Genomic DNA, 13958 nt, shown 5'->3' with positions numbered 1-13958 from the left:
GTCACCACTTTGTGGCCTCATCAATTAAGCAGACGGAGTGTTCAAAGCGAAACTGTAAAACAAGATAGCTAGCCTCACGGGTATGTAGGTTTAGGTAGAATACGCTGGCATCCACATGCTTGTTTGCGTTTCGGTCGCCTGATATTGGGGGATGTACGCTTTAAAAAACCATGGTCTGCTGTTCCGGCAAACCGTGAGCGTTAATTCTGTCGCTCGATCTCGACTCGTTTGTGTACATTTTAGTGCTTTCTTTTCTATGCATAGATTGACGGGCAGCTTGGCGACATGCACCGCTGTTTTGTTGCGGTCTTCCCAGAAAAGAGTAGCTCATTGCCACTGGACAGTCTTCCCGGAGTGCGGGCAAACGAAAAAGCTGGTCCTCCTAGTAACAGCTCTTCAAGACCGCGAAGCGGTTGGTGTTGGACCGCCGAATCTGTGGCCTTTCTTACATTCGTTGGAACGCACCGTTTGTTGTACGCAGAGTTGCGAAAGACAGCGGCAGAAGAAGGCAGGGACCTTTCAGCCCTGGAACTGAAACACTTCATATGCGTAATTCAAACGAACATTGTCGATGTCGTCCACATTCGGAGTTAGCCTGGCCGCTCTCAAACAGGAAATCGGAATATCGCTTAGAGTGGTGGTCGGTCTTTCAAAACCGCTAGCCGGGTGTACACCGGGTTTTTAGTAACGCTAGTCAAGCTACTAGGGCATTGTTCGGTGAACGACAAAAACGCCAACCTCTCGAGTTTCGCACTAGTGGCAATTGATCATTTGCACGTTGGAAGATCGCTGCCGGCGAAGCTCTTGGAGAGAGGCAAAGGCCAAAAAAGTTTCGGGAGATCTTGCAGAGATGCTTTCGCTACACAATTCTACTAGCTACGCAGAAGAACAACACCGGGAGACGGGTCATTATTTACCCGGTCCTGGAGAGAGTAGAGATTGGGTTTCGCTTGGAACGCCGCCGCACGAAGGTTCATCTTTCCGCCTCGAACTCGGTAAGACTCGGTTGAAGGCTCCGGTAAATGGAAGTGCCTTACCGCTTCGCAACCGTCACATCAGTAGATACCCGGCGAAAGCGGAGAGATCAGGAGGTACACTGCGTAGACGGCGTGTCACATGGGCGACTCGACCGTGTGTTTAAACAAGTGTATGGTTTTCGGGGTACGACTCACGGGAATCTGGATGTTTTCGCGTTGTCGGGGAGTTAGCAAGGATCTTCAGAAGCACGTCGTCATCGCAGACACGTGGACCGCCCTTCCCGTCAACCGCCGCGAGCCGGCGTGCGAAAACTCTCCCGCAGTCGCCTAAACATTCTGTGACGGGGGAAGAAACGCGAGTCCCCCGAGACGCGCCGGGACGCCGTTCGCCCGATGTCTGCTTGACAATTAAGCTTTGTCCTCTTCTCCACTCCACCCGACACTTTCGCGGGAAAATCATCCAGACACATGTGCACAGAAGGATCATCTCGAAATCTCTTTCGTGCACCTGCCGTCCTGTCGTTGCATAGTGCCTGAGCATAGGCCCAAGTGGTTTCATGGTGGTTTGAAAAAAAATCTTACGGCACTCTCAAACGTCACGCACGCGTCTCGGAATTTCAAGAAGCTCATTTTAGCTGCTCATTACCACCTCTCTCGAACCTGTATATGCTTACAACATTTGTCTAAATGCGTTACCGCGTTTCGGTGTCGCGCCTGCCTAGTGAAAAACTGCATAACCTGATACACGTTGTTGTGGCCTGTCTTGGCGGCTCGGCGTCCCGTCACGTTCCATGAGGGATGGCAGTTTCTTGTTCGCAGAGAAACTGCGCACGTGTGTATGTTCTGTTTCAGGCCTTTGTGGACTTACACATCGTTGAGAGTCCACACGGCGTCTCTTCCACCGCTCGTGTGTCCCAGTGAAACGCCGCGAATACGGTCTTCAGTGACGAAGGCAGGCGCGGAGTTGCGCTAGCGCAGGTGACTGTCTTTTCCTCCTACGCGCGGGCGTGGGTTTCCAGAAATGGATTCATGAGTAGGGGGAAAATCTCCCTTTTGCGTTTCGCGTCTCCCCTGCATGTTTCAAGAGATAAGGCTCGCCCCACGAGTCAGCCACCGAACGTCCACGTTCAGCCTTCCTCACGCTTGCTTCGCCACGCTGTCTAACCGTCGATAAAGCAGCACAAAGTAGCGCAAGAACCGTGGTCGCTGCCCCAGCTGGTTCCTCGTGGCGGGCCCGGCTTTCAAGCCAGAAGTTTCGAGACACAGAATACTAGGGTGAGAAACGCGGTATCCGCCAAACATATGTTGTCATTTTTCGCGTGTTCTGTCTCCTGCATGTCTGCGGAACGTCGAAAATCGGGCAAGAACGTTCAGTTATTCCGACCAGGGCTCCACGGTTTGTACCGTCCCCGCTTGTGAATGTGGTGCGAAGTCATCAGTCGGCGAAGAAGAAGAAAGTGGCAAAACCCCCTGTGGAGTGAACAAACGTGTTTCCTGTCTCCCTCGTTTCTGTGTGTCTGGTGTTTGTCTGGTACCTCTCTGCTCGGGCACTGTTTATGTATTTGGAGACGTGGTGTTCTTCATACAATCGCGCAAAGAAGCTCCGTTCCGTCGTTGACGTGTTGACACATCACCTCGATTACCCAAACGGCCGCTACGGACGGTGTGCTGCGCTGTCTGACGCGGCACTTCAGAACTGCGGGTACCGTCTGTGGTATCCAAAGGCTTGATTGTTTGGTTTTGCCCATCGAACTGCCGTGAAACTGTCGACGAACTCTGCACGTTCTGCATTATCTGTCCGTACTGATAACCAAAGAGAGCCTGATATCAAGCCGTGCTGTCGTCATAGGTTCTGGACGCCGCGTTATCTGCGCATTGTCAGCAGTGTACTGCCGTACCAACCCTCGGAAGAACGGAAGACTCGGTGTTTGAATGCCGGTAATTGGCAGATGAATTGTGGCGAAAGGGGGCTCTGGTTTTTCCAGATATTTCCTGTTGTTTCAGGGTTATTTCTCATTCTCCATACCAACTAAAAAACTGGCAGATCCGTTTAGCGGGGCACGCATACTTTGTGGCTTGTCCGTGTAGCTCGAGTATGTTCACTGCTTCTTCTGGGAGGGCTTAGACTATTTCCTGACGGTGGACACGCGCAAACTGCAAGAGAATACAGTATAACCTTTACCACGGAAGGTCCTTCTCGGAATTTCAAGAACATTTCCGTGGCGAGCTGAATTCCCAGAAAGTGTTGTGAATTCGTGACACGCGAAAAACATCTAACGCAGAGGTCCGTACCACTTGCGGGCTGATCCTGAGGCTTGGCCAGTTTCGCGGTAAAACAAACACGGTTTTGCGCCGGTGGCCTTTTTGGGCAGCTAGCGGTTCTACATGGTGCTTTTCCATTCCGTGCTGACCTCTGTCGGTAAAAATTCGTCTTTAGCAGCTACGCGTTCTTATTTCGTGCCCAAAAAGCGAGCCGTCCGACTACGTGTTCCCGTGCGCTTCGACACAGTTGGCTTCACGCGCTCCGCGTCTTCGTACCAATCCGGTTTTGTAGAAAGTTCTTGTAAACGGTTGTGGGCAGAGTGTCACGTCTGGCCTTATTTGTGTTCGGTTCCTCGCGGCTCACCGTCAGGTTGGTGTCGAGGTCGAGCTCGTGACGTGTGCTCTTGTCTCTGCCGCCGCCGTCTGCTTTTTCGTCAATCCGTAGAGCTAGAGCGCTAAAACGCAATCTTGGTCGCTAGCGGCACGCGAGACGCCGACTGATCTTTTTACAAGAAGACTGGCTTTTCTCCTTTCAGCTATCATCATCCGGACTCCCTCAACCTCTCTCCTGCCCCCGTGGTCACTGAGATCTGTTTTTTTCAATTTCTACGATTTGTCTTCGTACCGGAGGCTGTTTCCAGGAACTCTTCCTCGCGCCGGGCGCGGTCAAAACTTTTTGTGGAAAACTTGGTGAGACAAACTCCGAACGTCTCGACGTGGGAGCGAGTCAATTCTGGTGCCTGCCACGTGCGTAGCATGAAACGGTCCGCCCTGGGATGCATCATGCAATTTCACCAACCATCGGGGGTTTGCGGCTGAGAGCGGAATCAGCCATTTTCTTCGAGATGGGAGCGTTTGGCACTTCAGTTCCCATATTCGGCCTCAGCGAAAAACATCGTAGACAAGGAGTTGGGTAAAGGGCCGCGATCTGCTCGTGCTGGGTTCAGTACCCGTAGTCGTGCTTTGGGTAGGTTCGTTGCTGGGAAAGATTCTTTTTCATGTGTGTGGAATGTGTTGCTCGCTGTCCTTGTGCTGGTGCTTGTGTGCACGTTTCAGTTCTCGGCGGGTACTATCGACGAAGGCTTTCGTTTGTAGCGATTGCAGGACCAACGTGGCGTAGCTTCTTTGTGGCCGTTTTCTCCGGACTTTGTTAGGCACCGCACATGAACAAAATGGCGGGTTCGACGATCTCGAACCACCAAGTCTCTTCAAATCGCAAACAGTGCGACTTCACGAAACTGTACGTTTCGGCTCTTCACTCAGTTTTTTTATAAACTGATACGCAGACAGACCGAACTACATGGCACAGATTGTACGGCCTCCTGCAGTAGTGGCTAAATGGTCTGTGCTCGCCGTTTTCCTTCGAGACCGTGTGCTCTTACCGGGGAAGAGTTCACGTTAGTATAACTCAAAACGTAGAAACAGAGACATTAGAGTAGCTAGAATATGACTCCAGTTATGAAAATAGTAGGCCGTTCTGCTGATAGCAAGAGCAAAGTGACTGGGCAAAACGTTCGATTTGGCCGGTCCAAACAACTCGGCGGTTCACCGCACGGAAGGAGTCACAGGACATTTCTTCGTTCCTCTGTGCCCCTGTCTTTCGCGGGCTCACGTGGAGGGGATTGCCAGGCGTTCTTCCCTTCCTGTCGCTCAAAACGAGTGAAGGGAAAGAGGGAACCGACAGGCTTGCAGTAGCTCTCTCGAATACTCAATTTTTGTTTGCGTTGCGATGCTTGCAGGATGATGGCAGGATTCGACTTGGAGTTGAACAACGACAGCACGCAAGATTTCCACGTTGTCTTCCATGGGCCGAAAGGAAGTACGTTGTTTCTTTTGCAGACGACAGAAACGGCACCTACCAAGAATCCAGGGTTCTATCTCGTCTGTGAACGATTCCATTTTGCGCCTGATGGAGAACGCCCGCGTTTCGTTTCTGTTGTCTCTGGGGGTCTGTTTTAATTTGAGAGGTTCTCAGCACCTCCTCTGAAATTGTTTCCATGCTCGAACTGTCTCGCTTTTTGCTGGTGTTCACAGCTGTGTACGAAGGGGGCGTCTGGAAGGTGCACGTCACCCTGCCGGACGATTATCCTTTTGCATCCCCGTCGATCGGGTTCATGAATAAAATGCTACATCCGAATGTCGATGAGGCGTCCGGATCCGTCTGCCTCGACGTCATCAATCAGACCTGGACCCCGCTCTACAGTGAGCCTTCCACCGCAGTGCATTACTTCTCTGTACAGACAACGACATACAGAAAAGTCGTGCGTGTGCGTCCATGTAGGTATGTGCACATCCTTATTCCTACATACCTCTGAAAACAGTGCCGAAGCCAATAGTGATACATGGGAGAATGTGTCTGTCTTCACCTGTGTTTGTGCGACTGCAAAGATTCACTTGATTGCCAGATGTGTATGTGCAGAGATACAAGTACCTGTCAGAAAAAGCTTATAAATAATCCTGTCTCAGAGATGAGTACTCCCAGTGGTCTGGAAATGATCAATATCGCGCCGCCCTTCCGCATGACCATATACACGTTTTCGTGCATGCATGTGTATCAGCATGTATGAACTCCTGTGCCGTTCGACGTCAGGTCTCGTGAACGTCTTCGAAGTCTTCTTGCCGCAGCTGCTGACTTACCCAAATCCAACAGACCCTCTTAACAGCGAGGCAGCTTCTCTCATGTCGCGAGATAAGCGTCTGTATGAGGAGAAAGTTCGTGGTGAGTCTCACTGAAGAGCCGACGTTAGCATTTACTGTCAAATTCTTTTGCTTAGAACTGCACGCATGCTTGTCGGAGGTAATTCATCAGTTCTGCACCTACCTTCTCGCCTTCTTCGAAGGCATTTACCTTCCTCCTCGGATCCGCATTTTTTTTCATAAGTCCCTCCTTATCGTAGGTTGTGCTCTTCGACGAGGGCATTCCATCTCGTATGGTACCAGATCGCTCCTCGTTTGTGGCTTACTACCGGCTAGGTTCTATGTTTGAAACTAACTCAACGGTGTCAGTGACCACAGCTTCCAAGCAAGTGGACTTCTCATCAGCGTTTCCCGCACGTTTTTTTTCATCTCGCCTTTTCGTCGGTCACCTCATCTCGCGGTATACAGATGTTTTGAAACTCGAGATTCTGTCCTGAGATGGGGGCAAGGAACGCTCCACTGTGGTTTTTGTGTACAGCTTGCGATTTGTTTTCCATGGGTCAATGGCTATTGAAACATGCATCCGCTGCTTTGTCTGACACCACCCTGAGGGCCTGGCTTGTTTTGTTGTGCCAAATAGTGTTTTCGAGGAGACTGTCGGGGTTTGGAGGCTGTGGCGCTCGCAGAGTCGGAGTCGTGCATTCGCATCTGTTTGTGTTGTGGAGTTGCTTTCAGAGTATGTGCGGCTGTATGCGAGTCGAGAAGAGTGGGAGAAGGAACAACGGGAGAAGAAAGAAGCACAGAAAGGCAGTTTCTGCGGGACCTCCAACCTCCCAAATGCCGCAAACGGCGAGACCTCTACTACAAGCGGGGAAGCGTCGACAGTCGGGGAGGCAGTGCCCACAACAGCGACAACGGCAGAGGCGACAAACGACGCAGTTTCAGAAATCAGTGACTTGGGAAGTCCCGCTGACATTGACGATGTGGACATTTCTGCTCTTTGAAGCCGGCGAGCAACGCGTTTTGAGGCCCTTCCGCCGACTCCATTGGAAAACGGAGGCTCCCATGTACAGACACGCCCTCGGACCCATTCATAGATTGAACTGCATGCATTTACGCCGACACAAAGCAGACATACATATGTGTATGTGTTTGTCTGTATGCGCGTTTGTATATTATGCTCGGTTTCGAGAGGTGGGGGAGTGCAATTGTGTGGGTGTGGAAGAGTTTGACTCGAAATGGCAAGGAGAGAACGACTGGATGGCCCAGAGAGCCGGTTTCTATTGGGTTTTTAGGGGGGACAACATCTTGGACGAAGGGGAAGGGAGGCCTTGTCTGCACTTCCACGGAGAATTGAGACGGGTTCAACAGAGCAAACGTGGAAAGATTCACAGCGGTCTCCGGGAAAAAACGCGTTTTCGCGTGAGTGGCATCTCACTCCCTTGGTGGTTCCTCTTAGGTTTCGCGCGATTTCGAGGACAAGCGAAGGAAGGCCGATGCGCGGAACTTTTGCGACAAGTTTTTACGTTTCCGGAAACGTCTCGGGAAGCTCGTACATCTTTTCGAAGGTGCTCAGGATCCTTTTTCCCTCGCTTCCAGCGTGAAGGTTTTTCGGGCGCGTCTCTTCTGTGGCAGCGTGGGGGAAGAACGCCACATCGGGAGACAGAGACGGCAGAAAAGGGCAAGGGGACGTAGGGGAACCCGCAGACGGGGAAACGTCGGAAGAGAGGAATCCCGCTTGCTTTCGCCAGGAGAAAACCAAGTGTAAAGATAGCAATTTGCATGTACAAACTTACAGTTCGTATTCCACAGACGACACGGCCTGTCCTGTGATGGTGACCAGATTGCCGTGTGTATTTACACTCGAGAGACAAAGAAAACCGCTTTTCCGTGTGGAGTTCGGTTTTCCGCTTCGACCTGAACAGCCAGGAAGAGTGGCTTGCTTTTGACAGTTTGGCTTTCTTTGGAATTGTTTTGCATTCGAGGTGCGGTACTTTCTTTTGCTCAAATATCGAAGAGAGGACGAAGGCGTGTCTGGTGAGATCAGACGAAACAGCATTTGTCTTCGTGTTTGTCCACGACGACACGACTTCTGAGGTGAAAGAGGGTTGTTCGGATTGGGATTTTGAAGGCCGAATTGTGTCCGGTAATCTCTCGTCACAGCCTCAGTTATCGGAAGGACAGAGGTGACGAGAGAGTCACAACGAAAGCAAAGAAACCGCGAGAGGGCAGAGACAGCACCTGAACACTTTGTGGCCTCGCGATCTTGAGAGGGCGTATCCCTGCGTCTCGAGAACGAACATCGAAAACCAAACAAGAAAGGTGCTGTACTCCAGTGCAAGAATTTCACGTCCTCGTTTCCTCCTGTGCATTCGACTGCAATATATATATATATATATATATATGCATCTGTATCTATTCATGTGTGTCTGAAGATATGTGTAGTTGCCTGCGTGCACATCAGATCCTTATGTGAAATGTAGATAGGTGACGGGTGTTTTCCTTTTTTCGGGGTTGTTTCGAGGAAAGGCAAAAAATGTGCGATGCGTGGCTCATTGTTTTGTAGAAGGGAACCGCTGTGTCTCACGGTTCGTTACGAAGGAACGGACACGAGACAAACTCGGAGGGGAGATTCAGGATGGCAAAACTGTTTTCTTCTTCCTCTCGACTGCGTCATTCGGTGCGCATGGAAGGTGGCACAACAACTGCATGCGCTGCTGAATTTTCCGTGGGCAAGCAAGCGTCGTCTCTAGAAACCACGGCAGTTTCCTAAAGTGATAGGCACCATGTGCGAATCTTACGGCGGGCCGGAATACTGGGAAGAGAAGCTGGGAATCGGACAAGCACGGCATACACAAGGACGTGGTGCGCCTTTGTTGCACAAAAGACAGACGGAGGGAACGCGGGAAGCTGCTCGAGAGGATCACTCTGTGCAGCTTTTACGATGTGTTTTGTATCCCGAAGAGACAAAGGCTGTTTCTCTGTCCCGGTGCTGGCCACGTGAGAGAGCTGCGCAATGCCTAGTACGGGGGAAGACGTGTGGCACGCAGGGCTTTTTCCGATAAGTGAGCGGGTGGTCTTACTTTTTGTGTACAGTGGGGGAGAGGCAGTTTTTTATCGTCCACTTCTTCGTTGAGTTAGCCAGCAAATGCACGGCAAAAGTGGAAACTGTCGTCGGTGAGGATTTCGTGAGCAAAATCAAGTGTGAAGGGGTGAGTTGCGACCTCGCATAGACACTAGTCGACACACAGGCGGACCGGTGCCCGTAAAAGAATCTGTCACCCAGGTCGCCGATACACTCCGTTCCCAGTCACGGTCACGTCAATGAAAACGTCAGACGACGTGACTAGGAGAAACACAACGGCGCCCTTCCTGTCTTACCGCGAAACGAATCCGAAATTCAAAGGCTGAACATTGAAAGAAAGGCAGCATAAAGACCACGGTTCACAAAAGAACTCTAAAAGTAGCGTTCACGTAGCACTACTTTTTGATGGTGCCGGCCCGAGTCGCGTCTGTCGTAGTGGCTCAGTCCAGACTTGGGTGTTTCTGCTGTAGAATAGTCGAGGAGGAAAAACGCAGTTCTCGTGGACAGGCACGCCGGCTGCACGTGAAGGCCGTGTCTGAGCAATTCGACCTAAGCAGGAGATTTCAAACGGGAAGATGGAACTGACGGGAGGAAGGCTAGCAGATACACCTCAGAAATACGGTTGTGGTGGAGCATCATTGATCACTGTAAGTTTCCCAGAGTACAGAAAGTGGCGTATCCCGATCAAGCTTTTCGAGACCGGCTGCTGTTGTACAAGGATAGGCGCTGCGTTTGTGCTTCTTGAGATATATCGCTGGTCTTCGTGTACCTTTGTGTCCAGAAACTCGTTACGCGGAAACATTGTCATTCGCACTGGAAGCGACGCCGTGTCGTATCGGTTGTCGTTTGTAGAGGGAACACCATGTATCGCGACATATCGGAGCTGTGTTACGCATCACATCACCTGGACACCTGTTCAGTCGCCTAGCACAAACGTTGCCTGCTATACAATTCTTTATGTACCCGTTGTTCGATTAAACATTAATTTGGCTCTCTGAACTTCAAACGATACACTGAAACCTTGCTGTGCACGCGTCGGACACGCCCCTGTGTAGTGGGCGTCTGCGTTCAGCTCACGGGGGCGTGCATCTTGTGGCTTCTTCATCAGGGAATAGGGAAATACATATTGGCTGTGAAAGGCTGAATTTTGGCTGGAAGTAGAAAAGAGTTGATGAGTGAGTTTCCGTCAAGCGGTGGCCACGCACTCGCAAGTCCTCACGTGCACACAAACAGTGACGGTGTGTGTGTTCGCGGAAACAGGTTGCATCGAGGGACATAAGCTGGTCTTCAACACATGGCGTGTTGCATAATAAATACAATGTTAGATCGGTTAGTTCAGAATGTTTCACCACCAAGTGCGGACGTCATCCCCGTCATACACTCTTCAGCTGTTGATCTGCGATATCGCCGAAATCTCTAGAGCTGCTTCATCCCGCCCAACGCGTGGTAGCTGCACAGACACAGAAACTGCATTGTTTGTCATCACGGAGAAGATGTTGTTGGGAACCCCCCGAAGTGTGCAGCGGAGGTGTACGGACACCGTGCGACTACCGTCACCGCGACGAATGGCCGCCCAGTTCGCCCGTTTAATGTGGAAGCGCAGTTCGTCAATTTCACGACCCTATCTGCGGTCACCTGATTACCCATGGGACGTCTGTACTAGGGACTAACTGAATTTTTGCGTGCACAGTGCCTACCCGGACTGCTTTCACAGCATCTCAGCGGCAGTGTACCATCTACTCTTGGCAGACCAGCATTCCGCAAGTGATAGAGCCACCAGCCGGGACAAAGAGAGTCGTTCTAAAGGCCTACGTAAAAGCAACCACGGGTCCGCGTATGTAGCGGGACAAGAATCTTTTCTCTACTGGAACGCCCATCAACAAGGCGACTTACATGGAGGAGAACGCATCACCCGAACGACTCATCGACCCAAATCGACAGACATAACGAAAACACAACATTGAGAAAAAGGAAGATGAAGACACGCAGTAGAGCGGACCCGCCCTTTCGACGGCAAAATATGTGCCATACCGGTCTCCCTCACCTCCTGAAGGGTGCTTTGACGTTGACATTGGGGCATGCTTGGCGGTTGTGAACGAGCAACCGAACCGGCCTTGCCAGCGTGTGAGAGAGCGCATGGCTGCTTCAAGAGCAACGTCACTATGCGGCTAGCAGCAGGCGAATTCTGGGAATGTGGCTGTCGTGGAAGCAAACAGCGTGAACATGTCGTTGTTTATTAACATTTCGACTGCCAGAAGGAAACGGATGGCACTTTACTGACTTTAGACAGGCACTGTTCCATGGGAGGGCATGTCAACGTAAAAAGACACCCCATGACATGGCCGTGAGGCGAGGGCACTCGGGACCTGTAGTACCCCAACCCGATGTTTAAGAGAAGAATGCAGCACTAAGTTAGAAGGGGTATGTTCTACAGAGAACGGGTGGTGCGGGCAACGATTGATAAGTTCCTGTCAATTGAGGCCAGCTTCATCTTGTCATGGCTCATCTCTGAGAGATACCGCCTCGCAATGGAACGCCACGTTCGACATTGAGGCATTCTGTCCCCCCCGCAATCTGGATAATCAGTGCACCGTGGCTGGCCAATGTAATGTGTATGAGGCGACCTGGGAAGCGGAAGCGTAGCATTACCGACCTGTATTTTTACGCACTCTTGCGCAAGCACTGAGGGTGGCTCCTGTGCCGCGTCTCTGGTGCCTCTGTTCGGCCTTCTCTCCGGTCCTCTCTCGTGCGGGCGTTATTTGCAGGAATAAACGCAGTTCGTGTAGCGGCACGACCTTTCCAAAGCCCCGCTGTTCGTGTACTTTGTCTCAGCCACTCTATTCTATTTTACGGCCTTCTGACGTAAAACTGGATTCTGGTTCAACCGTGAGTGTGGTAAACTACGGTACGCGATGGCTACAGGCACGAGACGGGTTCCAGGCGTACGAGGTTGTCACACAGCGTTCTTTGTTCCTTCTTGTTTCTCCTTTCTGACTGTCTACCCCGTCACGTGTTCGCGGTCTCCACCTGTTTGCACTAGCGAGCCACTGACAAGTCCCGAAAGAATCGAGAAGCTGTTTGGAGCTACTGTGAGCTGGCGCCCAGTTCTCGTTATGAGGCCGGTAGCTGAATTGTTTTTCTCTCTAGTGTTTTTCCTCTTCTTCTCGTATTTAGTCGCTTTTGCGTGTGCGTCCAACAATGGAAATTCAGCCAACGGTCAACATGGTGACGGTGACCACGGGCAGGGTGGCGGGTCACCAGGCAGCCAGACGCTTCCCGACGCTGCTTCGGGAAACGGGGGGGCCATGGGTCCAGACCCGTCACACCCACCTCAGACTGCAGTTCCTACAGACTGGCGATTGCCACGACCTCTTCAGGACGCGGTCATCGAAGAGCAACGCAGAGCAGGTGTGTCAGCTACATGTGTGCTGTTTCGCAGGCCCAGACGGAAAAATGTTTGCGCCTCACTCTGAAATTACAGTTGATCGCACGAGTTGGGAGTTGTGAACGTATACGCCTTGTTAGCACAAGTGTGATCCCTTCTTCACTCGTCCTCCGCATGAGGGAGACTGGCGAGAGGAAGCTTTCAGCGGAGGCGGTTTCCCTCAGGAGCATGAGATCAAAGAGGAACACGAGGGACATGATAGTTCGACGATAGTTCGAGGTTTTGAAAGAAGCAGCCTTTAGGGAAGTCTGGTGTTTGGCGTGATTGTGTAGTTTGCGGGGTTGTTCTGAGACATTCTCAACTTGGAAACGGAAGTAAATAATTCCACAGAGGGTGAGGGCTGCCTGTTGCTACCATGGCGTGCATGTCCCCGTGCAGTACCATGTAGATCCTTTTGTTGCAGTCAAAGTCTGCCGCGCGTGGATCCACTCGCGTGCGGACTTCTGAAGCCCGTATCTCCGTTTTCGTCTCTAGCAAGTCCATCACAACTGTATTTTATTGATCGATGCAAGAGCGATACGAACCGAATCTGCACTCGCGTGGTCAACTGGCATTGTTCTCGATTTCGACCTCTCTGTTGAATCAGCACTGAGGCTGCGAGAAGAAATGGCGGCAGCGGATGTCGCGGCAATACTAGAGGCAATAGACACACCGTGGCCTGAAGAAAAAGAAGGTGGAGGAGCAGAGGGAGCGCCATTTATATTTGTAGACCCATCAGGCTTCCCAGAACCCTGGAAGGTTTTGGCACCGTACTCCGTTACAGGTGGACCCCCGTTCAGCGACCCATCCCGAGAACGCGGGGGAAAACCGATGATAGGCTCTGGAGTGTTAGGATCCGTTCAGACGTCACGTCGCAGGTCACGTCACCGAAAGAAAGGGACGGAAGGTTCCGGAGGACCAGAGAATGTGAGAAGCGAACAACCCGGTGAGTTTGGGGAGACGCGTTGCTCTCTGTACCAGCATCGGGTTTCGTTTTCACTTCCGCAACCGTGGTCGTCTGCATTTCGTGGCATTTGAGACCAAAGTCACGGGCGACGCTGACAAGACACAATCGGCATACTTGAAAGGCATCATGGTGGACAGTCTCCTCTCGTTCATCATAGATAGAACTTACTCAAGCTACCTCGTTCCGGTAAAACCGAAAGACGCGTCGCCTCGCCGGTGACTTCTTGCTAACACCAGAGCGTCTTTTCTTGAGTCGCCACCGATGAGAGTTTTGACTTCATACCATACTTTTGTGGAACCTATTAGGGGGCTCCACTATGATTTGTTAACAGGAAGGTGTGTTATAGACGCACACAGGCGCATAGAGGATATAACACATCTTTGCTACGAAGAGCCGGAGGGAATCGGGACCTGAATAAGAGGAGTTGAGGGGAACTGGCGAGATGTTTTTGAACGAATGAAAAAACTTTGTTTTGTCTCCTGTTTTTGTTTATTTTAGAAGTTGGTAGGTGGGTCTTCTTTGGTCGATTCGACACAGTGTAGAAAATGTCAGTCAGTAGATGGGGGGAGCTCCTGTGCTGTGTGAAGACTGAAGTTTCCTTTTCGG

At 51.4% G+C, this 13958-nt stretch overlaps 2 protein-coding genes across 2 annotated transcripts; both read left to right on the top strand.

Annotated features, from left to right (window-relative positions):
- The first annotated feature begins 1165 nt into the window (after positions 1–1165).
- TGME49_300040 (ubiquitin-conjugating enzyme subfamily protein) lies at positions 1166–6912 on the top strand. Its single transcript, XM_002371686.2, has 7 exons — positions 1166–2252; positions 3870–3929; positions 4394–4479; positions 4979–5058; positions 5274–5441; positions 5830–5958; positions 6612–6912. Exons 3-7 carry the CDS (start codon positions 4403–4405, stop codon positions 6878–6880), a joined length of 723 nt encoding a protein of 240 aa, XP_002371727.1. The 5' UTR covers positions 1166–2252; positions 3870–3929; positions 4394–4402; the 3' UTR covers positions 6881–6912.
- Positions 6913–10113: 3201 nt separating this feature from the next.
- On the top strand, positions 10114–13894 carry TGME49_300048 (hypothetical protein; the record flags this gene model as incomplete). Its single annotated transcript, XM_018782379.1, has 3 exons — positions 10114–12369; positions 12993–13331; positions 13851–13894. Exons 1-3 carry the CDS (start codon positions 11874–11876, stop codon positions 13892–13894), a joined length of 879 nt encoding a protein of 292 aa, XP_018635201.1. The 5' UTR covers positions 10114–11873.
- Between the last annotated feature and the right edge of the window lie 64 nt (positions 13895–13958).

Source organism: Toxoplasma gondii, chromosome XII, assembly GCF_000006565.2.
Source record: "Toxoplasma gondii ME49 chromosome XII, whole genome shotgun sequence".
Taxonomy (NCBI): domain Eukaryota; phylum Apicomplexa; class Conoidasida; order Eucoccidiorida; family Sarcocystidae; genus Toxoplasma; species Toxoplasma gondii.
This window is presented reverse-complemented; position numbering and strand designations above follow the sequence as displayed.